This window comes from Rhinolophus hipposideros (genome assembly GCF_964194185.1).
Source record: "Rhinolophus hipposideros genome assembly, chromosome: 22".
NCBI lineage: Eukaryota > Metazoa > Chordata > Mammalia > Chiroptera > Rhinolophidae > Rhinolophus > Rhinolophus hipposideros.
The window spans coordinates 34147698-34175422 of NC_138068.1; the positions used below are offsets into that span (position 1 = coordinate 34147698).

General features: G+C 39.2%; 1 protein-coding gene across 4 annotated transcripts in view; it reads left to right on the forward strand.

The window, feature by feature from the left end:
• Window positions 1–19216, forward strand: part of NDUFAF5 (NADH:ubiquinone oxidoreductase complex assembly factor 5) — a gene marked incomplete at its 5' end in the record, with an annotated part of 38462 nt that extends 19246 nt beyond the window's left edge. For 2 of the 4 annotated variants that reach the window (XM_081034660.1, XM_081034661.1), the window contains 6 exons: window positions 1207–1246; window positions 4024–4221; window positions 10441–10501; window positions 18054–18137; window positions 18868–18950; window positions 19105–19216. In XM_081034660.1, coding sequence (XP_080890786.1) covers window positions 1207–1246; window positions 4024–4221; window positions 10441–10501; window positions 18054–18137; window positions 18868–18950; window positions 19105–19197 — 559 coding nt within the window. In that variant the 3' untranslated portion in view covers window positions 19198–19216. Of the gene's footprint in view, window positions 1–1206; window positions 1247–4023; window positions 4222–10440; window positions 10502–15567; window positions 15659–18042; window positions 18138–18867; window positions 18951–19104 lie in introns of all 4 variants that reach the window. The other 2 variants (XR_013992328.1, XR_013992329.1) reach the window with 2 other exon arrangements.
• Window positions 19217–27725: the final 8509 nt, after the last annotated feature.

The window sequence follows — 27725 nt, forward strand, 5'->3', positions numbered from 1 at the left end:
AAAAATCCAGGGTGTTTTATATATATATATATAGGGTGTGGTGATTAACATTTAAGATCTACTCTCTAAAAAACCTTCAAGTATATAACACTGTGTTATTTATAGTCACCATTCTGTGCATTAGATCCCAAAATATTATTTATTTTATAGCTGGGAATTTATACCCTTTGACCAACATCTCTTCATTTCTCTCAACCCCCAGCCCCTGGCAACCACCATTCTACTCTGTTTCTGTGTGTTTGGCTTTTTCAGATTCCACATATAAATGATAACTTAGAGTATTTTTTTCTTTGAGTTATTTCATTTGGCATAATGCCCTCAAGGTTCATCCATATTGTCCCAAAAGGCAGGATTTCCTTCTTTTTTATTGCTGAGTAACATTGCTGTGTAACAGTACGTATCTATACCATGTTTTTATCCATTTATCCATTAATGGATGCTTAGGTTGTTTCTGTATCTTGGCTATTGAGAAAAACACTGCACTGAACATGGGGGTGCAGATATCGCTTTGAAATAGTGTTTTCAGTGAGGTCGGAGGGATAGTGGATGGGGGGAGGGGGGTTCACAGTGTGAAGGATATAAATGATGAACGTCTAAGTATTACCTTGTCTTGTACACCTGAAACTAATAAATTAAAAAAAAAATAGTGTTTTCATTTCCTTCAGATATATACCCAGAAGTGTGATTGCTGGATTATATGGTAGTTCAATTTTTAATTTTTTGAGGAACCATACTGTTTTCTATGGCAGCTGTACCAGTTTATATTCTCACCAACAATGCACAATGATTCCCTTTACTCCACATCTTTGCCAGCATTTGTTATCTCTTGTCGTTTTGATAATAGCTATCCTAATAGGTATAAGGTAATGTCTCATTGTGGTTTTGATTTGCATTTCCCAAATGATTAGTGATGTTGAGCATCTTTTCATGTCTTCTTTCGAAAATTGATTTTTACTTTATTCAGTGAAACATAATTGGACAGATAATCACATCGGTAAAGTGAATACTGTCACATTTTCTAGTGTGACAGAAGGAACGTTTTTCCCCTAGGAATATTTTTTTATTTTAAAACTTTTATGAAAACAATCAGTGATTTTTTTAATGCAATTTCATACTTAAAGTTAACACTTTTTTGTGGCTTATCATTACTTATAGTAATTAATTATATGAATTAAGCTAGAACAAATACGTGTTTTCATATTTTAGTTTGCATTGGGTGAATGACCTCCCTAGAGCACTGGAACAGGTAAGAAACTTAATGTTGATTCTGATAGCCTGTGTTATTTATTATTAGGAACCTATAGATGTTTCTTTTTTCACATGGAAACATATAGATGTTTTCTGTTTTATACTTCTGACAGTTGGAAATGGAAGCAAATCAAGTATTATCTTCTGTGGGTCGGATATACTTGGTGCCCTTTGGTATATTAAGTACATTGAGTGATTTCCCCCCTCCCTGGGATTCAAGAAATCTAATTATGGAGCTGTTTTAAATGTATATGAAAACTTCACTAAGTTGTACAAAATAATATTGATATCATAAGACATTTTCTGAGTGGGTTTCTTTTCCTCCTTAATGGCCTATAAATTTTTTATGGGTAGGAACCTATTTGTTTTTATTTGTTTCTTCCCCATGCCTTATACTTAGAGAGTGGTAGATAAATGTTTGTTGGTTGATATTTATTACTAAACAGATGAGTGGTAGGTAAAAAGCATTGTGTTCAGAGGAGAGAAGGTCACTGTGGCTTGGAGCTGCCAAGAAAACTTCAAGAGGAAGGAATTACTTGAATGGGGCCTTAGAGCATAGGTCAGATTTGGAGTAGGAAGGTGTTCCAGAAAGGCAGAATCAGGATAGGTGGGAGGTGTAAGAGCCTCAGGAGCGTGAAAGGACAAAGAGGAAGCCTGTTTGGAGAATAAGCGTAGCGCTGGGAGATGAGGTATATTGGCACTAGATTTAGGAGGACTTTGGTGATAGATTAAGGAATTTGGAGTTTATTCTTTATGTGGTTCAGAGCCACTGAGAATTTTGAAGAGGAAAGTGACATGATTAAAAAGGTGGTGGGCTGGATAATAACTACCATATCTTAAGCACATATTATTTGCCAGCCACTATGCTCTGTTTCATATATGTGTTAAATAACTCTGCAAGATAGTATCTTCATTTTGCTGATTAGAAAACCGATGCCAGAAGTTGGTTAAGTTAAAGAGATAAACTAAACCTCGGTGGCAGTGGTGGGAGTTAAAAGGAAGAGAGGTATTTAAGACTGTGCAAAGGAAGTATTGACAGTTTGGTGGATAGTTAGATCTCAAGATCAGACAGAGGGAGGAGTAAAGCTCATCTTCAAGTTTTGAGTCTGGATGTCTGGGAGAATGATTAGTAAAAGTAGAGAAAGAATGGTAAGCATCATAAAGGGAATAGGAAATGGTAATGAACAGAAATATGGCCATTGGAAAGGGGAGTTGGTTTGAGAATAAGGGTTGTATGTGTGGTGGATGTGTTGGGGGGCTAAGTTTGCCAAGCGATGAATGTCCGTGGCACAGGAAGTTGAAGATGAGTTTAGAGTTCTGGAAAGATGTCCAAACTAAAGCTAAAAATTGGAAGGTCATCATTGTGAAATCCATGAGAATTGATAAGTCCTCGGAGGTTGAGAGAAGCTGCAGAGAGCTGAGGACTAAATCTTAGGTACGTGCTATATTATATTAGAGCTTGGTGACTAGAGAAGGTACTAACGCTAAAGGGGCCGGAGGGAAGAAACCAAGGATTTTACAGTTGGTTTGCTTACATACTGTTTTGTAATTGCTTCAGATTTTGTAGTAAATATATTTTTATATTTTGTAATATACAATATTATAAAACAATATTTTGTAATAAATATATAAATGACATATTTAATATAAATTCAAAATGGATGCTTTGATTAGAAGAGCCTACTGTGATTTGGGTCGTGGTTTACTTTGGAATCATCCTTTCCTGTAATGTTCCTTGTTGCTGAGAATAGCCAGAGTCAAAACTAGTTACAGATTGTAGTTCTAAGAGAGTCAGTGAGTAAACATATGGGATTCTGGAATTCATTCCAGCCACTATTTTGCTTAAGTTATTGATTAAAAAGTGTTTTTATTTTCAAGCTAGAAAATAAGTTAGTTACTTCTCCTTAAGAACTAATGTGTTTCTTGGTTAATGTTGTAAATCATATTGGTTTCTCTATAAATTAACTTTTGTTTGCATATCAGGCCACCCCAACTTAGTGGTTTAAAACAATTTACTTAGCTTACAATTTTGTGGGTTGGGAATTTGGGCTGGACTTGGGAAATTCTTCAGGTTCTGGCTTGGCTCAGCCATGTGTCTGTGATCTGCTGCTCGATTGTCTTGGGGCTTGCTGGTCAAGGATGGCCTCAGCTGGGACACCTGGCCGATCCCTGCTCTGCATGTCCCTCATCCTTCACCAGCCTAGCTTGTTCACAACACAGGGGCCAGACAGGGCTCCACGAGAGCAGGTGGAAATGCAAGGCCATTTGAGACCTTGGCTTCACACTGACACACTGTCACTTACACTCCATTCCTTTGGTCAAAGCAAGTCACAAGGCTAGCCCAGATTCAAGGAGAGGGGGAATAGGCTCCATCTCTTAATGGAGTTGTTACAAAGTGGTATTTCAGAGGGCACAAATACAGGGAAAATAGTGGTTTTTGCAGTATACCACACGATAAGTTTTTTTCTTTCAGTATTTGTCTGATTTTAAAAGTAAGTTGTGTCTGTTAGAAAATTTTAAAATATACAACATATTTTATAGACACTAATACTGTAAATGTGTGTGTTGTCTATCTTTAGAACAATATCTTACTGCAATGACTTTCTGACAGTTATTGCCTTAGGTGCTGTTTATTAAATTATCTTACATTATCTGATTTTAATTTGACAGAATGAAAATGGTACTCATAAAATATTGATTTAGACACAGTATGTTTATTCTTTTAATGTTTTTGAATATAAAATTTTGAAAAGTTTTGTTTTGTATTTATTACAGATTCATTATGTTTTAAAGCCAGATGGGGTTTTTATCGGCGCAATGTTTGGAGGTGATACACTCTATGAACTTCGGTGTTCATTACAGTTAGCAGAAACGGAAAGGGAAGGAGGATTTTCTCCACACGTTTCTCCTTTTACTGCTGTCAATGACCTCGGACATCTGCTCGGGAGAGCTGGCTTTAATACACTCACTGTGGTAACTATCAAGACTCGAGTAACCCATTAATTACACAGTTCAGAAACATCTCCTTTTAAAGATAGAAAACTAAAGGTACTGATGGTATTATGGAAAGGTTTTGGCACTTTCTCTTTTAATTTAGTTTATATAAACACATCTTGATTGACACAAGGTAAAATTGTAAAATTTTTAGTATTTGTTTTCCTGAATTAGCAGCTCAAAAGCAATATACCTCAGTTAACAAGGAAGCCATTTTCTAAGACATACAACTCCATCAGAATCTTCAAATCTCGAGTAGGTGTAGTAAGAGAATTAGAGCATTCCAGGTGATCGGGGAAAGGGGATGTATAGGAGCTTTTACACACTGCTTCTACCACCATCCCTCAACTGAAATAGCACCATGTGAGGTCGAAATGAAAGAATGTGCGTTTGCAAGGCCTAGGGTTAGGTCAGGGTTAGAGAAGGTAGGACAGGGGCTGTATTCCATTAGGGCTGGAGAGATCTGGAAAGAGGACCCATAGGCCCCCAGGGCAGAATAAACAGAGTCAGCAATGATGGTACAGGGCATTGGTGTCTGACAGGTATAATTTGTATCCTTAACTTCCCCCTTTACTAGCTTAGGGAATTGGGAATTTATTTCATCTCTCTGAACATTCTTTTTTTTTTTTAATGCAAATATTATTCACCTCAGGTGATTGCTAGGATTAAACAAGATAAATGGTGAAGTGCCTGCACCTTGGTATATAATAAATATTAGCTCCTGCATTCCCCTCTCCCCCTCACTCTGCTCCCTCACTCTGCTCCCTCACTCTGCTCCTAGCGCTTTCCTGGCCAAGGCTTTCAATAAGAAGTCATCCGAGAGACAATGATTACCCCCTTCCATCTCCTTTCAATAACAAAGTAATTCTAAAGGATGCCATTAGTTACTTCAGAGATTGGTTGAGTAGACTTGCTATGATTTTCCAAACCCCTCAGACCTAGAAACATCTCTAAATCTGACTAGACCAATTAGGAATTTCTTGATGGAGAAAGCTTCTCATTGCATAATTAAAATCAAAGTAACTGTTTAAGGTGATTCAGCGTGATTATATTTCATAAAATCAACCAACCAAAAATGAATTGTGATATCCTTCTTTTCTTTTGGTATAGACCAGCAGGGCCTCTGATGTTGGAAAGGGGCTTCGATGGAAGGGAAGAGACAATAGGCTAGGTGCTGATGACAACCCTCAAGATTTCATAATTGTCTTGTAAACTTTTAAATGGCATGAGTCAGTAGAAACTGCATTCTGAGACGTTGGGCAGCTGAAAATGGGAAAAATGCTTCATGTGAAGGTTCTGCTTTGTGATTAAAACAAATGCTTTAAATATAGGCAATTGTACATTGAGGGTTCACTATATTTTTAATACATTTTAAATTATGTAAATAATAATAAATATATTTTGGTTGTAAACATTATACTGTACAGATAAAGTGAAAGTCTGTCATTCCCCTCCCTTAAATCTCCCAAATCTTAGCTCTCTCCTGAGAGTAGCAATTCTCAAAATTTTGGTCTTATGACCCCTCTACACACTTAAAATTACTAATGACCTTAAAGGGCTTTTGTTTATGTGGGTTATATCTATCAATATTAACCATATTAGGAAGTTAAAACTGAATTTTAGTATTCATTTAAAACTGACAATAATGTACCTATTACATGTTAACATAAATAGCCTATTTTTTGTGAAAAAGAACTAACTGTAGGTTCCCAAAGAAAAAAAATTGAGAGAAAAGAATGTCATTTCTTTACATTTTTATATATTTCTTTAGCATATGACATAAAATCAAGATTCTCATGTCTGCTATTGAATTCATATCTATTGCAATATCACGTGTCATGTAACTTCTGAAAAAATTCTATTGTATATTCATGAGAGGATGAGAGGTGAAAAAGTCAAATATCTTAGTATTATTGTCATGAAAATAATTTGACTTCGTGGACCTGCGGAAGGGCTCCAGGGACCCAAGGATTCTCCAAACCATACTTAGAGTACTGCTGCCCAAGAAGTAGTTTATTATCATCAATTTGGTATGTAATGAATGGTCCACTTTTTTTTTTAAACAACAAATACTTTACCATAATACATACAAACATACATATGTATGTATATATTTCCAAAACTTATTTTTTATTCTTAGCAGTACATTTTAGATTGTTTCCCAAATCAATATGGATATATTTGCCCTCTTTAACTTCTGTGTACTATTCCCTAGTATGACTGTACCACTGTTTTATTTATTTCCCTAATGAACAACATTTAGGTTTGTTCCAAGTTTTGTGTGTGTTTGTTTCTTTTTGCTAATAGAAACAATTCTGAAATGACTATCTTTGTATTGTGTTTTCATCTATTTATTCAGTCTGACAACAAATATTTATTGAGTACCTTCTGTGTGCCAGGCACTATTCTAGGTACTTTGGATATAGCAGTGAACAAAACAGGAGAAATCCCTATCTGATGTTCTTGTATTTATAGAGGGCTTGTCAGTAGACTTTAGAGGGTCTGCTGACACTGGACGTTGTAAGCAAACTTATTTTTTTGTTGTTCATATGTGAAGGACAGAGCCTGTAGTTTTCATCAGATTTTGAGAGAGGACTGTACTGAAAACAGATCAGAAAGCATTTAAAGCATTGTGGTTTAAAGCATTAATCTCTAATATTTATTTCACGTATAATAAGAAAAAGATTGTCTATACAGTCCATCCTCTTAAGAATTGTGTCCCCTGTTGCTATGTTACAAACTGAAGTGAAATAAAGAGAATCTCTGAATAGGAATGTAAAGCAGCTAAAAAGTGTCGGAGGGGATTTAGTGACGCAGAGAGGTGTAGTGCAGTTGTTCATGAGGTGATGTTAAAGGACTTGTGCTAGGTCATACATATTAGTCAACGATATTAGGGGACTCAAAAGTTGTTACCTGTTAGGAACAAGATGGGACTTCTCTCCTGAGTCCTCAAAAGAAAGTTAAATTATGTTAACCCATGCGGTTTTCTATGGTTGTAAAGTGGGTTGTACATTTTAGAAAGATTTCTACTAAAAATGCTTTACCTGACATCATAGCATTTAAAAGCCTACATTTCTGTTAAGTGGGAAATGTATTAATTCAGAATACCTTCCATATTTTCCAGAAATAAATTAATGACTCAAACATGAATGTAATACAAAAATATTGGTGTAGACTCTTCTTTAATGGTTTATAAAATTATATTTGCTGATTTAATAATAAATCTATAAATATGTTCCTTGAGACATACACTCTGTCTTTTAAGTGCTGTATTAACATTGTATCCTAATTCATTTTCTAAAAATCCCATCCAAAAAAGCTTTTATATAATCAATTATACAGGTTTAAGTTGCATACAGCATTAGATATATTGCTTTTATACAGCGTCAGTTTCTTATTTTTCAAGCGAAATTAAGTTAAATTAAACCATATAGGTACATTTATATTTATATGACCCTCCTAGTGAATTATTTTCAGAGACATTCAAAATGAAGCTCATTTCCTTTCAGAATAGAGTTACCAGACTAGTATATTTAGAGAAAACTGCAGATATGGTCCATCTTAATTTGAATAAGGCCTTTGAGAAAGCTGTTGTGGTACTATTTTGATTGAGAAGGAGATAGTGCTTAGTTGGTTTCATTGAAAAATGACTTTCAAAAGATATTGCTTAATGACTGGGTATGAGCTTGGAAGGAATTTTATTTTTAATCTTAGGATCTCTTTTTAAAAATAGCTTCTTAATGTGGAAAACTATATAGAAGAAATGAATTACCCAGAGATGGTCTTTTTAAAAAGTACACATACAACCTGATCTATGCATATATTTTTTAAAGAGGAAATTTAAAAATGTATATATGGAATGAAACGAGATAAATATAGAGCAGTTCTAAAGTGAAAAGAAGTCTCCTCCTGACTTCTGACACTCCGTACCTCTCCCCAAAGGTGACCTTTATTAACTGTCTTGTACATGCTTTGAGAACAATTTTCCCTCATAAACCAGAAGACAGCTATGTCACTTAAAACCTACATATGCAATTATATATATATGTATATACATATATACATACATATATATATATATATATACACGTGTATATGTATATATACACTCTTTCGCTTTTTTTCTATATTGCATTCTTGGTTTTTTTCAATCAATAACATATCTTGGAGATCTTCCCCTGCAGATGTATATCTATGGCACTCTTTTTTAACAGCTGTATAGTATTTCATTAAATAGGTATACTTTAATTTCTTTAACCAGTTCTCTATTACTGGACATTAAGATTGTTTCCAGTTTGTATTTTGGGTGTTTGGTATTTTTTTTATATTTTCAAACAATGCTGCAATGAATTTCCTTTCACACACTGTTGGCACATTTGTCAGGTTAATTTCTAGGAATGCAATTGCTGGTTTAAAGAAGCGATGCATTTAAAATTTTGACAGCGGGTCAAATTACTCTCCAAAAGGTAGCATCAATTTACATGCCTGATCAATAGTATATGGGAATTCTTAGTTATGCTTTATATCTCTAAGATGGAAAAAAACAGATAACTGATAATTTTGTTTTGCATTTCTTTAGGAATTAGAGTGGATGTTTTTGATAAGTGTTCTTTTGGGCTTTATATTTGATACTGAGCAACATTAAAGTCCAAAATTGGGAGGAATAGGTAACATAGATAAAGTTACAGAACACAAAAAGATTTAGACACTTCAAAAGTGGTTAGTGCAAATAAGATACAAGTTTCAGATACATGCAGGATTTTTATAGCAAACGTGAAAAAAACAAGTAGGTGACCTGTATTGAAGGCTAGTTTCCAATGAAGACAAACTCCTACATCTTAGTGCTTAACACAGAATTTTATTACATCACAGCCCCATGCTGGTTGGGCAGCCCATCCCCATCTTGCCTTTGAGTCTGCTAAAGTCACCACAGCAGAAGAGACGGCCTGGAAAAGGCTCATTAGCTCTTTCTTAGCTTGGCCCTTCCTATTTTCTTTGGTCAGTAAATGTCTGTTTGTGGCTGGGAAGTGTCAAGAAGCACCTGGATATTTGGGGAGCATCAGTGGTCTCTTCCACTCTGCTAGCAGTTAACTCCTATGTCAAGCCTCAAAAACAATGGGGGCATCATTGCCCAAAAGTTCACTTGAGAAAAGGGTGTTAGCAATGCGCCCGTCTCCTGAATGATCAATGCATCATTGCTGCATTACTAGAAGTAGAATGAAAACATCTCGGGAGATGACCCTGTTTGGCTTGATTCTGAGTGACACATTTTAAGAGAGATTGATATTGACTATGTACAGAGAAACGTAGTGAGAACATGTAAGGATCTATGTACATTTTTTCTAGAAGACTAACCCATCTGCTTAAGAAAATTATGGTGTTCCGGGGGGAAATTTCTCCTCTATTCTAGGTCTGTCTGTCTGGTCTAAGAATTAAATTGACATGAGGCAGATTAACAGGAGAAAATCAAATTTAATTTCTTACATACTGGGCTCCATAAGAATATGGGGACCCACAGAGAGTCAGGCAATTGGGGCTTATATGCCATTCTGAACTAAGGAGAAGGGGTAGAATTCGGGGACTTCAAAGGGGAGGAAGGCAGTTTACATGGAAATGGAAAAACAAATGCTTGCTAAACAAATGTTAGCTATGTCTTAGAGAGAGTAGGACGCAGAGAGGTCTTCAAGTCCTGTCAAATTACCCCTACCACACCTAGCCCATATTCTTCGTAGATATCTGTGTTGATAGTGTGCTACCTGAGCCTAAATCCTTTTAGGCAGTTAAGGGTAAAAAGCTCTTTCTTAAAAATAATCAGCCTAAATTCTTATTCCAAAGAAACAAATTTTGAGGTGGGAAAATCCTGTTCCCCTACAGTATCCTGGAAGAGTTTTAGGCTTGAAGAAGAGGGTAATGGTTTGTAGAGGGCAGAATAGACTTATTCTGTGTTGTTCCCAATGAGAGATCTAGGTCCATTTGATGGAGTTTTAGGAAGAGTTCTCTTAAAATGGTGAATATTTATTCTGCAATTTGAATTCTTCATAAATCAAGCATAAGCCAGATGACATCTGTGAAGAATATTGTAGAGAAGATTCCTGCTTACCATGAGAGATTGATCTGGGTAATCTCTATGGCCTGTTTTCGAATCTGGATTTTTTTCTGATGAATGTCAAACAGATACTTCTTTTTCTTTATAAATAGGACACTGATGAAATTCAAGTTAACTATCCTGGAATGTTTGAATTGATGGAAGATTTACAAGGTAAGGTACTTTAAAGCATTTTCAGATTCTATTTGAGAGTCGTATTTTGAGAGCAACTCTATGGCAAGCATAGGGGCTAAGCACTAGGAATACACTGGTAAGGAGAAAGCAGGTCATCTTCATGGAGCTTATAATATAAATTGGATGCGGCAAGCATCCAGCACCTGCCACAAAGATAAATGTTAAGTTAGAATTGTGATAAGTGCTCTGAAGTAGAGGTAGATAGTGCTGTGACTGCCTATGAAAGGATGGCAGGACTTTCTTGAAGGGTGCATTTGAGGGTGATAGAACACATCAGTGACTTTCTCCAGCAACAGTTGGGAGGTCAGGTCCAGGCACAAGAGAGCAGGTAGTTGGGTTAGTGTAGGATTGGGGTTTGTGATGGAGTAGGTCCTGGTCTGAGAGATCTGAGAGAGTCGACAAAGTCTTGTCTGAAGAAGTGGTGATTGTGCTCCAAAAAAGGAAGATGAGCTACCTAAGTGAAGAGGGGAGGGAAGTGCGCCCCAGGCAAGGAGAACATATGCAAAGGCCCTGTTGTAAGAAAGAGCTAAAAGGACATTTTGGCTAGAATACAGGGAGTAAAAAGAAGATTAAATGATTAAATTGGTTGGGTAAATGGGGGCCAGAGATCATGCAGTATGGTCTTACAGTCCTTGTTAAGATTGTTGGTCTCTATTTTTAAATGCCCTTTGAGGTATTTTCGTGGGGATAGGGAAGAGGGTTCAGATATCAGATTTGTATTTTGAAAAGAATGGATTGGCAAATAAACCAGTCGAGAGACATATGGTGGTAAAGCTCTGTGAGAAATGATGGTAATTTGGGCTAAGATGGTGGCAGTGGAGACAAAGAAGTGAATGTATCCTGGAGGTATTTAGGAGGTAAATTGGACAGTTCTTGCTGGTGGATTACATGTGGCTGATGAAGGAGGGTGACGTTTCAAACATAACTGCTGAGTTTCTAGCTCACATAACCAGATAGGTGGTACTCTTCATTGATAGAGGAAACCAACTATGGGCAGGGACAGTTCTTGAGTTCACATTTGGATATGTTGGGTTTGAAGTGGTTTTGAAATATCTAAGAGGAGATGTCAAGGAGGCAGATGGGTATGTAGCTTAGAGGAGGCAACTGGCCTGGTTAAAAACTTGTGATTTGCGAATAGGTGGTATTTCAAGTAATTGCTTAGAGTGAGAACATGGACTAAGAAGAGAAAGTGGCTGGGTACTGAGCCTTCAGGAACCTAATGTATAGCAACTGCATAAAAGGATGAGCCTACAAAGAAACTAAGAAAAGATTGGCTAGCAAAGTGGTAAGGAGAAACAACAGGAAAATATAGTATTATCTAAACCAAGGGAAAGTTCAAGACAAATGGAACCTAAAATATTTAAAACAGGTAATACTCAAAAACATCAAATGCTGCTGAGACGCAAAGTATGGACTGGAAAGATCGTCCATTAGATTTAGGAACAAGAAGGTTATGGTGACCGTGTTGAGAGCCGTTTTGTTGGAGTGATGAGAGTAGAAGTAATGGGTAGGTTGAGACCTGAGTAGAAGGTAAGGACAGCAAATATCTATTTTCTCAAGAAGTTTGTGAAGAAGAGGTGAGAGATGGAAAGGTTACAGGTGTCAGAGGGGAAGATGGAATAGGAGATGGGTTGAGGTGTTTTTTTGTTTGTTTGTTTGTTTTCTGTATTAAGATTTTAATTTCTTTAAGTGCTGATTGGAAGACTCTAAGTCCTTCCATAGAAGTGACTCTAGAAGAGAGAAGGGCTGATCGATGTGTCAGGTTCCTGAGAAAGTGGAAGGGGGATGAGGTACCAAGGCTGGAGGAGGATTGGCCTTGGATAAAGGGGTGGGCCAGACAGACCTAGAAGGAAGGGAGGAGGGATAGTGCCAAAGGACATTGGTGCTTATGTTTAATAGCAGGAAGCTTCCATCTAAGGGATCAAACAGAGTAGTGTCATATACTGAGAATGAAAGGGTCAAAGGTTTGAGAATTGAGTGGAGATAATTTGAAATAGTCATTGTAGGGAATAGGAAGGTGAATTGATCAGAGGAAGTTACAGAATTTGAAGGGTGAATTTGAAGTTGGTCAAATATACCTATGATTGTCTCTAACAACAGTTGGCAGCTTGGGACGAAGAACAAAACAGATAGTTGGGTCAGTTTGGGTTGGGGTTTTGCTAGTTGAGAGTGACAAAAAGACAAAGGCAAAAGATAAGAGTGTAATTGAAATTATAGGCCAAAGAAGCTAAGAACTGGTTAATAGATTGGGAAGAAGCAGAGGAGATGTGCACAAGTGATCCCAAGGTGGTCAGAGAATGACCGTGGTTGAAATACCTGAACACATTTGAAGGACAAGAGAATACGGCCAGAAAATGGGATGTTTAAATTGATGATTTGGGAAGTAAAGTGATAACTTGGTCCAGGACATGTTACAGGTGTGGTGGCACAGTTGGGGTAATAGAGAAGTCCAGTAGTGGTGAGGAGACTAAAAAATCTTAGAGGCCATGGTACTTGATAGTTATTAAATTGAAGTCACCCGTGGTGGTGTCAGGAATTGAGGTACAGAGGGAAACTGAACCAGGTGACACACACTTTGATGAATGAGGGGAGGGATTGGGACCCTGATGTCTAACAGCAAGCAGGAGTAGGGGAGGTTTCCGGCCACATGGTGTGGGTCTCAGCAGGGCAAGGGGTTTTAATAGAGAAGGAATGGCCTGGAAGAGGCTTTGAGCAGCAATAACTACAGACCCTACCTCTCAACCACAAAAGAGGTAAGGTATGCAGAAATAACTCATCTACCATTGAGAGGGCTACTGAAGAATGATTTTCTCAAAGGAGAGCCTCAACTTACCTCAATGAGTATTGGTGAGCTTTGATTTTTTTATTCTACAGTCTCATGGCATAAACAGTGTTGATGAATGGGAGAAGCCCAACAGATTATAAACATGTGTTGTGTGAAACCACAATTACATTTCCCCAAGGGAGCCTTAATCTGGATCTTGGAAAAGAGGATTATAAAAATACTTCGTTTACAGATATATAGTTTGTTTTGTGAGTTTTTGTTGTGCTTGCTTCTCTCAATAGCCCTCTGGTAACTACTTCATGTCTGTATGAAGAGTGAAAAACATTAGATTCAAAGAGAATGATTGCCTCTTAGTGGAAGAATTAGGTGCCCAACTCTTGCCTTGACTCCTGCACTGGAACTCTCTTACCTGATTCTACTGCTTCTTGTAACTACCCATTTGTAACAGGACCATTTTACCCATCGTCCAGCCTCCTTTGAGCATTACAAGGGGAAAGATGCGTAGCTGAAAACTTACTGTTGTAGTCACTTTTTTTTTTATTGGTGAAGGGGAACAGGACTTTAGTGGGGAACAGTGTGTACTTCCAGGACTTTTTTCCAAGTTAAGTTGTTGTCTTTTCAATCTTAGTTGTGGAGGTTGCCGTTCAGCTTCAAGTTGTCCTTTCAGTCTTAGTTGTGGAGGGCGCAGCTCAGCTCCAGGTCCAGTTGCGCAGCTCAGCTCCAGGTCCAGTTGCCGTTGCTATTTGCAGGGGGCACAGCCCACCATCCCTTGCGGGAGTCGAACCGGCAACCTTGTGGTTGAGAGGACGCGCTCCTACCAACTGAGCCATCTGGAAGCTCAGCAGCAGCTCAGCTCAAGGTGCCGTGTTCAATCTTAGTTGCAGGGGGCGCTGCCCACCATCCCTTGCAGGACTCGAGGAATCCAACTGGCAGCCTTGTGGTTGAGAGCCCACTGGCCCATGTGGGAATCGAACCGGCAGCCTTCAGAGTTAGGAGCACGGAGCTCTAACCGCCTGAGCCACCGGGAGCCACTGGGCCGGCCAATAACCTGGGTTTTAAATCGGTCATTATTTTGAGGAACTGTTGCCTTTTATTTATCTTTAAGAGGTTTTGCCAGAGCTTTTCTTATTTTTATTATAAAATCTTTTACACAAATGTGTCTTAGTCTTACATTTTTCTTATCTTTAGGAGGATTAAGAGGAATTATCTAAAGATAACTTATAAAAGTGATATTTAACGAAGTAAATAAAAACATTAACCGGTTGATTTTATATTCTTTCACTTACCATTTATTGAGCATCTACCATGTACCACCCACTGAAACACATAGTTCCTGATCTCAGGGAGCTTACGCTCTATTAGAGAGACACAGAGAGACAGATATAGACAGAAAGTGCATTTGACTGTGGAATGAGATCCTTGTTTTTTAAAGTGCAGGGAGAGATTCAAGAGCAAAAGCCCCAACATCTGCTTAGGGAGTCAGGGATGCTATTGCAGAACAGGCAGCACCTAAGCTAAAATGAGTTTGCCAGGAGAACGAAGGGGAATGAGTGCAGGTTGTGTGGGTGAGTGTGTCAAGGGGGTGGGCATTGCATTCCAGGCCACAGAAACGGCCTGGGTAAAAGTATAGAGATGTAAGAGGATACACACTTCTTTCCCTTTCCCAATTAAGGAACTGTACCTTAATTCAGTATTGCTTAAACATGTAGAATGGGGAAATGATGATAAATGACGCAGGATAGTCTATCAGAGGCTTCTAGATTTTATCAGGTGAGCCTAGTAGTGTCTTGGAAGAATTTAGCACAGAGGAGAGACCATCAGATAAGTGTGTTAGAGAGCTCATCCTCCAGCATTGTTCATGAGCATATTTCATGAGGAAGATAAGACTAGGTAGATCTTCCATAGTTAACTTGTTATGCATGAGGAAATTGAGGCACAGAGAGAAGTAACTTGCTCAAGGTGATGTATTTAGTAAATGGTAGAGCCAGGATTTAAACCCAGTGTAGCAGCCTGACTCAGATCCTGAAATCTGAAGTATTCTTGTGGTGGAAAGGTCAAAGGCAGCTAAGATGGAAAGAAGAGTGGTGAGGGGATGAATGGAGGAGGGGATGGGGCTTAGGAGACTTCCAGGTGTGTGGCTTTGCAGACTGGAGTATGGTGTTACCTTCAAATTAGTTTTTGGTATTTTCATTGCATTGCACCTTTTTTCTTGATGGTTGTGGTATTTCTCATTTAAGCTGCCATTATTATTAATTCACAGAAAAAAAGTCAAGAATGTTGACCTAATTTTACAAAACAAGTTGTATGTCAGCGATGAATTCATTTTTGGAGGCTTTCACAGTACTTTTAAGGTAAGTTCAGTTATTTTTTTTTTCAGACAATACTCAGTATTGTGCCTTGTATACCATAATAAATTAGATATTTTTATAAGCAGTTGAATTTGACCTTAAAAATACTGTGAGAGTCTTAAACAGTTGCCTACTTTCCAGATTTCTCTGTTATCCCAAAACCCAGAGCTGATCCCCAAATGTGTTTCCTAGGTGGTCTCCGATAAAGGTCCACCAGGATGCATTATGAAGTGCTATCATTCCATTTTGAAGATAACAAAACTGCGTTTAATAGAGGTTATATGACCTTGCCCCAGGTTATGTAAGGGTCAGAACTGGGATTATGATCCCAATGTCTACACTTACTGTGTCACATCACAGTGCTTCTGCAGGGTGAAGGAAAGTTCAATATGGCCGTGAACTTCCCTTATGAGGGAAGGGTGGGCTGCCCTAGCAGGACAGTTACTAACTATGCTATCTATACAGGAGTGCATCTGAATTTCTGTATCAGAAAGAGCATTATGCCTAAGTCAGACCCAGGTCAAACCTCAGGAAGAGCATTATGCCTCATATCCTTAATTAGTTTATCCAGTAACAATTATTTAGAAGGCATTTCATATAAAATTTCATAGAAATGCATTAGGTATTGACATTAAAAAAATTAAACCCCTTTTCCACTAGTGTTGCCTGTTATGTAACGTGTGAGTCAGTCATGGTGATGGGAAGTTAAGCAGAAATGAAAGCACCAAAACCCTCATTAGCACAGAGGCCCATTTGACCTCCGGTCTCTTGATATAATTGATGCTCACTATGTAGGAGAATGTTTTTAAATTCGATTATGTGATAGGTCTAAACTGTTAGCATTAGAAACCTTTAGAGATCATCTAGTCTGGCCACCTTACTGACCCAAAGCTGGTGGTCTAAGATCAGCTGGTCTAAGCTGCTTGGTGACAGCAAGAATAGGGCCTACCCTTATCTTCGTGAGGATTAACCTACTAGTTTATACGTCTGTTCTTCATGCTTTGGGACTGTTACACTCACAGGACGTGGGATGTTGCGTTTAGTATCAGAGATTCATTGTTTTAGGGAATAGGAACCTTTTGGGATTGGAGAGAAGGAAAAGGTTTACTTATTACAGCTAATATGTTGATTGTTTTCAATAAGGCCATTGAAAACTTGGGAGATGATTATTTTTAAAGTACTACAGAACCTAAATATTTGGAACTTTATTGGTTTCTTTTATGAAAGTAGAAAAACAAAACTAAGAAACTGATTTTTGATCATGTAGAGAATAAATATAAAGTGTCTTTATTTTTGAAATTCTTTTAATTTTGAGGAGTTGTTTAAATGTGGCCTTTCAAACTAATTTTAAGTATACGCATAAAAGAAAATCAAATATACAACGCTAATTTTTAATGAACTATAGAATAATATATTAACCTTAGCATTTAGCTATCAATTTGAAGAAATCTAAAAATAAATTTTTAAATACTAAGAAAAATGCCCCTGAAAAGAATGCACATCATTTTTTTCCTATTCTGGGATTAGTAAAGTATTGTAAATTCTGAAAACACAGCATAGCTTTGATACTGTCTAATGAGTCTGTGGCGCCAGAGTCCCAGAGAGCAGTTTCCAGGCCCTCAGCCTCGCGTGGGGGGCTGCTGGCTCAGGGTGGTGGTTGGCCACTGGCTGGAGCCTGTTGGCCAACTGGCTGCTGATGTAACCGAGGTGACTGCGTTGGATGGTTGGCTGGTTGGCAGGCTAAAAAAAGTGGACGGCCGATTATGGATCGTGTGGATCCTACTTTGTGTGTCTCCCCCGTTCACTAGTGACAATATAGTGGTATGACTCCCCTATCTATGGCTCCGTGGGTGTTCCTTTTTGGCCTCACCATATCCTGTGTTCTTATGTGAGGAGTGGGAGCTGAGACCCTATGTGACACCCTACATGACAGTCTTAAAGCCCTCTTGCAAGTTTCATGATTGTACTTCCGTTTATGGCTTAGAAGGAGTGTGGCATTACAGCGGTGTCTTGCCTTCCTTCAAAGAGCAGCTAAAAGGGGATACAATGTGGCATCCTTGGGAACGCACTTGCCAACATCTAATGACCCACCTAGAGAGCCAGTCACCTCGCTTTTGCCCAGCCGACTTCCTTTAGACCATTGCTGGCAAGTACAGTGCTTATGGGCTTGCCTCCTGAAATTTGACTTCTTCATTTGTCCAGATGATTCAGGTAGTTTTGCCTTAGAGTCACTAAAGCCTAGCTACAGTCTGAGAGCCAAAGGAGATTATTTAAGTTATTTTACATGACTATTAGAGAATGAGATTAGGTTGAATGACATGGGGTTAGATCCGTGGTATTGATTGAACTGCTGGGGTATTTGCTGTATTATCTAAAACTGCCTGTAGTGTATTTTTAGGTATGGGTGAGAGTAACTGTGCTTGGAATAGAAAAGCCCTGCTGCACCGGGACACAATGCTGGCGGCTGCTGCTGTGTATGGAGGTAAGGGAGCTGGCTATTCTCACACTGCCTCACTGGGGAACTTGTGCCCTGTCATGTTTACCCCTTAAAGGTGCCAGTGCTGCTTCCTTTCCTGTTGAGGCACCATCAGACTTCTTGCTTTTCCTTTCAAAACACAGATCCTGTAGCTCCATATCATTTTTCCAAACAGTTCTTACTCTTTCCGTACTGTCAGCTTCTCAGGGTTGAGGATTTAAAAAAAAAAAAAAAAAAAAATTGGGGGGAATATTGGGGAACAGTGTGTTTTTCCAGGGCCCATCAGCTCCAAGTCATTGTCCTTCAATCCAGTTGTGGAGGGAGCAGCTCAGCTCCAAGTCCAGTCGCCGTTTTCAATCTTAGTTGCAGGGGGTGCAGCCCACCATCCCATAGGGAATTGAATTGGCAACCTTGTTGAGAGCTCATGCTCTAAACAACTGAGCCATCCGGCCCTCCCTCCGGCAGCTCAGCGGCGGCTCATTGTCTTCAATCTAATTGTGGAGGGCGCAGCTCACTGGCCCATGTGGGAATCGAACTGGCAACCCCACCATTCAGAGCTCGCTCTCTAACCAACTGAGCTATCTGGCCGCCAGGGTTGAGGATTTTTCATGTGAGGCATTCTCAGAATTCTGGGAGTATCCTAATATCCATTTCTCTTTGGAAGACATGACTTATTGAGCAGATTATTTTTCCTCCTTGCATTTTTTAAGACTTTAACCATTACCTGTCTTTATAGAAATGTACAGAAATGAGGATGGTTCAGTGCCTGCGACATATCAGATCTATTACATGATAGGATGGAAATATCATGATTCACAGGTAACATTATTACGATAAATTACTTTTCTTAGTGGGTTCATGTTTCCATTTGCTTTTTATTATTTATTTACTTAGGGTGGGGGATTTTTTAAAAATACATTTCAGCCTTAGAGGTATAATTTATCTATTTCTAATATCTTTATCTTATTTTCAGGCAAGACCAGCTCAAAGAGGTTCGGCAACTATGTCACTTGGAGAGTTAGGAAAAATAAACAATCTTATGTCACAGGGGAAAAAATCAAAATAAACATTTTATTCGCTGTTAATGTAGTCCAGAATTTTCATCAGAGATAGGTAACTTTCACATCTAAAATAATTACATTTTGAAGCAAGAAGCAACATATTAACTGTTTACTAAGACTTTTTTAATAATTAAAATCACCTAATAGTACACTGTATTTAGTAACCATTTCAGTTTCACATGGTTTCTGTTTTCACACAGATACTATATCTAGTCATTTGAGTGCTTTATTTGCAGATTCAGCTCAAAAGCAAGAAGATATTTCTCTGAAAAATCCACAGATATGTTCATATATATAAATCAGTGACTTGATGGAAAAAATTATACATGCTGACATTTTGTGCCATTTTTCTCCTTCTGGTCTTTTTGTTGTTTCCCTAAGAGGATCATAGCGTGAAGATGAGCAAAAGGACAAGTAGGTAGATTCTCTAGAGTTCTGGCTCTTTTAGAATAAAAACATAGACATTTTATAATGATTACTCTAAGATAGTTAAGCCAAAAATGATTTGTGACATTGTCATTCTTTGTCATGAAGAGAACAGATGTTTATGTACCTCTCCACAACTATTACATAGTTTTGTGCTTGAGAAGAGTGTATATCTTTATTGAATCCTTCCTCACTTTTCTTTAAAGTATCAGAATTCTAATCTTTTTTACCTCCATGATCTGGATGGGCCTCCCATTAAGTAAGAAGAGAATATTTTAAATAAAAAGGCAAAATCTCATGTAAAAGTGGCAGCACAGTGATGAAAAGTGCTGTTTGTTGTTTCACTTTCCTTTGTCATTTCAGGCCTTGCCACTATTACTCTAATACAAGTTTACTGTCCCATTGCCATCTATCTAGTAGTGATAAAAATTATTTGGAAGCCATCAAGCTCAGACAGCTTAGTGTAGTTGGGGGATGGGGGACTGGGGAAAGTGGTGATAAGAAGGAAGCGGGGGGAAGATGGGCAGCACAAAGTGAGAGCCTCACCAATCAGTGGCCAAGTATTTGCTCTCCTTTCATTTAATCGGGCAGGGTCCCAGCCTTCTCTTCAGTGGTAGGTAAGTTATTACAGTATTTGCTTCTCTCTCCTGCCTGCCTTCCCTCCCTCTACCATACGTGTACCAAGCTCTTCCTGGGTGGGGCTATGTCTTACCCTGTACATATAGCATAGTACTTTGCACATAGTAGACATTCAGTTACATTGCGAATAGAATTAAATTATGTGAAAAACGAACTCTTTGAAAGACTAAGTTACAGTTAAACATCAAAGTTTTGTTGGAGAAAAAGAAATTACTCCTCTTGCTCTCGTCAGTTAGGAAATTCATCTATATTAGAAGTAAGGATACTGTCCTTAGCTTTTTGTTTTGTTTTTAACACAAAGGAAAAGAATACCTAGGAAATAGAATTTGGGAAAGGTTTTTGATTTTTGTTTTTTAAGTTTAATTTTCAGATTTTGAAGGGAGAAAACGAAAACCCTGTGTAATAAAGTACAAACTGTAGGAACAGATAAATTCCAGGTTGTCTGTGTTTCCGACAGGACATGTGTTTATAACCATTAATATTTGTTTTTGAAGACTGCATACGAAAAACTGTTACATAGTTATTGCTGAGGAAAGGGTCTGAAACTAGGTATGTCTGCATCTGTCATTGTGTTTGAATGTCTGTCAGGGGTGCAGGAAGTAGGCAGAAACTAGGAGGAGACTTGTACTTTTCATTTTTTGTCTTTCTGTAAATTCTGAAGTTTCTTACCAAGGATATAACTGGTTTATTTCACACCAACAGTGACTATGTGGACGGTGGGGTAGCGCTTGGGAGGAGTCTATACTGGGCTTTCAAAAGTAAGCTCTGATGATTTAAAAAAAATAAAGAAAAATGAACACAACTAATTGAGGACATGTTTGTGTAACAGGAGTGACAGTAGTAAAATTATTATTTTTTTTATACTATCTGCTTGGAGTATCTATCAAGGTTTAATTGTTTGGAACCCTCAGGAAATTCATTTTTCTGAATAACTGGGTTTTCCAAATGATTAAGAGTTCATCCTTTCAAGCAAGAAAACTTTAAAAAATGTCTTATCAAAAATATTTCCAAAATTTGTTACATTCTTAAACACTGTACGGAACATAATTCTAACTCCACAGTTATTGTCGTAAACTCAAGTTGTACAGCATTGTTTGTTCCTACACAGTCTGACCCCAGGAATCGTGCAGTTTATTTTGCTGTCAGTTGTCAATCTCAATGGCTTGACAAAAATGAACTTTATTGAGTCACTTCTTCCTGCCCCCTTCTGATCTGCTGTCAGATCAAAATTCAGATTGGAAGGTTTCTACAAGTAGTGTATAGGGTAGGAAAGAGTAGCAAGTTCTGGGAGGACTCTCCTTTGGAGTAAAATGCACAGGCCTTATTGGTTCCCTTAACAAACGAGGATTGACGGCCGTGTGCCAGACTAGTCCTGTGCTTTTTCAGTTGTCAATCTAACTAGTTTCACTGTGGACATTGGGACATTTGTTGGCTGCTGGGAGACTGGATTATTTCCTGATCCTTAGCAGTATTCCAGGTTACTGGCCTGGAGAACTCCAGAACTGGCAGTGTGTATGAAAATTTATATATATAAACAAAGATTGTTTGCTTTATAGAAAGAATTTTTGCAGGATTTGTTGAGATGGAAGCTATCCACTCAAACCCTGTTGGTACCTTTTTTATCCACTAGGTGGAAACAATTATAGTATGACCTGTACTGAAGACATGTACAGTTTTTATGTTCAGTATATATCCCTTAAGTAAGGATGGAATAAAAGTATTTTACCATGGATTGGCTTTTGTGTAGGAAAGAAATGAATATTAATAAATATCTGAGGAAAAGGAGGATACTTGGTACAGTGATTATTATTTCTTCCTAAGTGGTTTTAGTCTCTCTTGCCTAAGAAGAGATGTTATGACTTTTTTTGGGTTGGGGGGTATTTTATTGTCGTCATTAATAATGTGAAGTTTATCTTCAGGAAACTTACCATAAGTAGACCTGCCCTTCCAGAAGTTGGTATACTTTAATTCCCTGTCTGGATACTTGACAAATATCTATCTTGCTGGTTTAAAAAAAAGTGAATTCGAAAATAATGGGAGGTACAGTGGGCACTAGTAAATTGTTAACAAATAAGGAAGTAATGCTTTGGTATCTAGTGGTTTTAAAACCTATCCACAAATTCTTTGATCTGCTTCTCTCTAAAAGGCGGAGTTTTCGTCCTCTCCCTCTGAGTATAGGCTGAATTTAGTGACACCCTTCCAACAAATAGAATATGGAAGTGGTGGTGTGTCACTTATGGCCATGAAAGGCATTGCTTCCGCCTGATGTCACTCACTCTGGGAAAGCCACCGCCGTTTCGTGAGGGGACTCCAGCAGCACAGTGGAGAGGAACTGGAGGTGAGGAACTGCCACAGCCGTGTGAGTGAGCCATCTTGGAAGCAGATGCTCCAACCCCAGTCTGTCTTGCCGATCACTGTGATCCCGGCTGACGACAGCATGTCGGCAACCTCATGAGAGACCCTGAGCCAGAACTCCCCACGCGAGCCACTGCCAGATTTCTTACCTACAGAAGCTGTGAGATACGAAATGTTTGTTGTTTAAGCCACTATGTTTGGAGTAATTTGTCAACACAGCAATAGATAACTAATATGCTCTCTTTGGAAAAAGTTGGGTGCCCAGGATATTCTACTGAGTTGTTACTTTAAGTATAGAACATAGCTTGCTTATTTGAAATTATGTAAAGTCAACATAAACTATTAATACCACATTCCATTTGTTCTCAGGGGAAACTAGACCTGAGATATTTTTATTTTCAGGTTTGAGTCCGTGGTATCTCAAAATAGAACTAACCTCCCAAGGAACATTTAATAGTCCTCAAATTTCATTTCCTAAGAATATTAGGATCAGTTTTCTGCAAGCCTGACTGGGGCTAGTCCAAGATGAAACCAGAGAACTTGAGATCCCTCTGACCTTGAGAATTCAGTGAGCTAAACAACAGCACAGTTTCCTCAGTCAGTTTCCTTCGGCGTTAGCTGTTGAGTTGCTGGCAGCTTGTTATCAGAATGGACTGTTGACACAATGCACTTGTTACCAAGCTCTCAGACATGCATAGTGCTGTGGAAATAGTTTAGGGCCTTTTCAAAGCCAGAGGTGATCCTGTCTTGCTAGCCATTGCTAAAACCAGGCAAAGGTAAACTGCTTGCACGTTCCAAGTAGCAGATGTAGTCCGTCCGTCTCCAGACTCCAGAGTCCACGTACAAGAATCTCATATGTGCTCAGGATACCTGGTCTGCTTCCATCAAAGCCAACCCTGCAGAAGAATTATCAGGAGCACTTCCAGGTCTACACGGGAGACTGGGGGAGAATTCCGAAGGAGGACTGGCCAGCTCTTGCCAAGAAAAACTGGAAGCAGAGGGAAGGGCAGGAACTGGCCGTCAGGTGGTCTGGGTTTTGGCCTCGTCCTGTTGATTCCTAAGGCTCAGCCAAACTCCATCTCTGTGCCCTCAGGATTTTCATCTGTAAAATTACAGGTTTTGGTACTCGGGCTCAAAGGAGGCCAGAGGCCTGCCACCCAAGTTCCTAAAGGGCTTTCCAAACAAAACGTTTCCACCTCTTTCCAGCTGGTAAAGAATCATGGCTATAAGGAGCCCCTTTCACTGAGGGAAGCATGGGACATCCCTCCATCATGTTATAGTGGGAAACTAGCTGTGAGCCATTGGGCAGGATCATCACAGGAACATTCAGCCTGATCCTAGGACCTGCATCCCAAGACAGAAGTGGACAGGATTGCCGTCCCATCGTTGCAACTTCTGAGACTCTGTGTTCATGTCTTGGGGACTTCTTTTCTTTTTAGAGTTAACTTGAATTTCATCTGAAGAGTAGGTTCGAGAAGGCGAGCGCTGTGGTTTGCCTTGGGTCCCCTAGTCTTAAAAAGTGGTCTAAGAATGCATTCTCGTTTGAAGTTGGGCTCCAGACTCTAACATATGCACCATGGACTGCCTCCTGCGTTTTCCATGGAAGATGACATGTTCCCATCGGCACCAAGCATTCAGTAGTTGGGAAGTGTTCCCTATTCTGCAGAAAGTTCCCAGTTATTTGTGCAGGTGGTAAGGTCCTGAGTATAAGTCACATCTGAACAGGAAATGCTCAGGCTTCCAGTGGCTGGAGGACCAAGTGAAGAGATAGCTGTGAAAGTGCTTTGTGATCTCTAAGTCAGAAGGTCTGCATCATTACTTGAGAAGCCAGTTAAACAGTCGTTATTCCCAAAGGCAGCTTCATATACCCTGTCCCAAGGTGTCATGAGTTGCTAAAGCCCTCCTTTTAAAGCTCAGCATTACACTCTTGCCAGGCAGTGTCCTAAAGCCTTTGATATACATTCTTATTTCCTCCTCAGCTTCTTCTGAGGTAGATATTAGTACAATTATTCCTATTTTTCAGATGAGGAAATAGGCTCAGAGATTGTGTAATTTCTCCAGGGTCACATTAATGGCAGTTAGCATGTGACTTCAGTCCTGTATGTGAAGCTAGTGCAATTAACAATTTCTTTATGCTGCCTTTTAGAGGTCAAAGCCTTCTAAGAACTGTAACTCTTTCCCTCTACTTCCTCCCTTCTGCCATAACCTTTGTCTGCCCCAAGTAGTGTATTGGAACCAGACAGGTGATTCCACCACTGTCTCCGATACAATACATGTTCAGCCCGGTGATTCAATCTGTCCCTGCGGAGCAGCCCAACTTCCAAGGTCTTCTGGGTCTCTCTCACTCTAAGCTTAGTTGTCCTTTAAATTATCTTGCTTTCTTGTCCGGGGCCATCTTGAACTTTTGTTAGTTCCATCTCCTTTAGTGCCTTATACATTGTTTTCTATCCAGGAGTTCCTTTTCAGCTAAAGTTTCAGCCCCTTGGGAATTGGCACTACCAGAACCAGGATTCCGTCAGTTGCAGGGAAGGCCCAGGTGGAGTCACCCCCAGGCAGGCAATGGGTATCCCTGGGAGCACTGCAAAGAGCAGGACACTGGAAAGACAGGCAACTGACATAAGGTACATTCAACTGCAAATTCCTAGGATCAGCCACAGGATGGGATTCAAGACGAGACTCTTATTCCAGGGGAATCTGGGTATCAAGCCAAGCAGATGGACATAGATAACGGCCGGAATACAACTGCTGGTACTGGAAGACAGGGAAGGGTTTGGTCCTAGAGAATAAGATTGGAACCATGATGTGAGGTCAAAGCAAGGCCTGCAGCACCGCTGACTGGGTGTTACACTGTACGATTGTAGGTCTTGAGTCCAGGCTAGATGTCCAGCTGTCATGAGATACCATGGTGGCCTGGTAGAATGATTAGCATGAGTTCTGAAATCAGACCCACTGAATCCCCTTTGCACCACCATCTAGCTTACCTTGCATGTTACTTAGCTACTGTGCAACAGGTCATTCTTAGAAGCATTAGTATCATACCTAGCAGAGAATAAGCATCATACTTGTTTCTTAGGCTTAGAAAGCCAAGCTCAGAAGATGCCTTAATGTCTGGTGCAATATCTCTTAAATTACAGAGTGTTAATAGATATTAACAAAAGAAGGGGGTTGGAGCAGGGGAACAGGAAGTTTCCAGAGGTAAATATGGTTGGAAAAGTTGGATTAAACAAAATTAAATGGGTATCTTTCTTTAACACTTCTCAGACCTCTAATATGCGCATGTTGTGAGTCTCCCAGAACTTTATTTTTTGGCATCTTCCAGAACTAATGACCCAATAAGCCTTTTATCAAGGAGCACCTTGCAAAAACTTGAACCTCTTTTGGTAAACATTAACTTAGCACAATGCTAAACATTGTAGCGGCTTGTTAAATTGAATAGTTTTAGGAAAACCTACATTCAGTTATAATCCACTCACCTGCAAAATTATTTACGAACTTTCTCAAGGCAGTCCAGTGCAGTGGTTAAGAGAATGGACTCTGGACCTGGTTGTCCCAGCTGTGTGGCCTTGGAAAAGTTACTTGACCTCAGCTTCCTCTTCTGTAAAAGAGGGAAGATGAGAGAGTATCCTCCCAGGAAGGTAATTGTGAAGATCAAATTAGTTAATCATACATTTGGTTAGAACAGTGCCTTGCACATAATAAGCATAATACGTTAGCTATTCTAGACAGAATGAATTTTAGAGAAGCTTTCAAGAATTAATTATTACCTGCTATTGGAATACTAGCTTACCATTTTCCTACATAAAACTCCGTTTCACTCAACACAAGAAGATTAATAAACATATACTGCTTGAAGTCACTGTCCCTTTTTTAAAAAAAGAATAAATCACAGGACCTCAGACAACTTTTGCCTCTGACAAAATCTAAATAGACCTCAAATACAAGAGATTTGTTTTAATGTTCTATTAGGTGAAGATTGAACGTTCCTGTTTTTTTAGTGGCACTTGGTCGTTACATAGACATTTTATGATTAACGAAATATAGAACAAGTTAGGATAACTCATTTCACACAAGCTCATATTACAAAAAAATGTTTCCATAGTGAAACATAGGCACAAATGCTGGATGAAATTAATTGGGTGGCAAAAAAACACACACACACACACACACACAAAAACCCCTAAGAATTAAATCTTACAACCTGAAAAATAATTCTATTCTTGCCCCGCATACAAAGATTTAAAAAAAAAAAATTCTGCTATAGACCTTTATTTTTCATCTGAGAGGCTTGATTGGAATTATAACACTTTGAAGTGTAAGACATCAGAGTAATCTTGTTTTGCAGTAACCCAAGTCACAAAGGGACTGATTTGCCTGAGGTCACTACCTGGTGGTGGAGAGACAGGCCTAGGGGGTAGGTGCTCCAAAGTCTTGTCCTGTGGCCTGTGGCAGCTTCATGTCATTTATGTAACCCCTGCAGAGCTGCCCAACTGCCCTGCCTCCCCTACTTAGGAGGTAGAGTCATGAAAGGTGTGGCAAGTGAACTTTGTAGAACTTCCCAAGGCAGCTCTCCATTACAAGGGCCTTTGGTAGAGAGTTCTTTGCAAAACCTACTAGCGTCTCCCCTTACACTGAATTTGTCTGGAGTGAATTTCTGTGTTGCAGGTTACAGTTGACCTCAACCTGGGCTGCATGGTGAGGACTGAAAAAAAATTCTGCTGCCTGGCTCTCATTCCCAGAGATTCTGGTTTAATTTGACCTCAGGAGTTTTATAGCTATAAACCCACCTCCAGAGCAACAGCTTTCCTGAGGAGGAAAAACTGTGACTCACAGATGAACCCCATTTTACCCTTTCTCCTGTTGTAGTCAGGTAAACGACTTCTGCTGCTGTGCTGGTTATCACTCATGGGTTGTGCACTTTGCGATGGGCTTGTGTTACAGAGGAAGACTGTCAGACTAGGCTGGGGGTGAAGAAAGCACAGGTTTGTCACTCAGTACTTATTGAGCACCTACTGTATATGAGGCCCTGGATACCTAGAGATGAGAAGCGGTTAATCGCCGCCCTCACAGAACTCACAGCTGGGCTGACTGGAGAACACAGCGAAGCTGACATTGT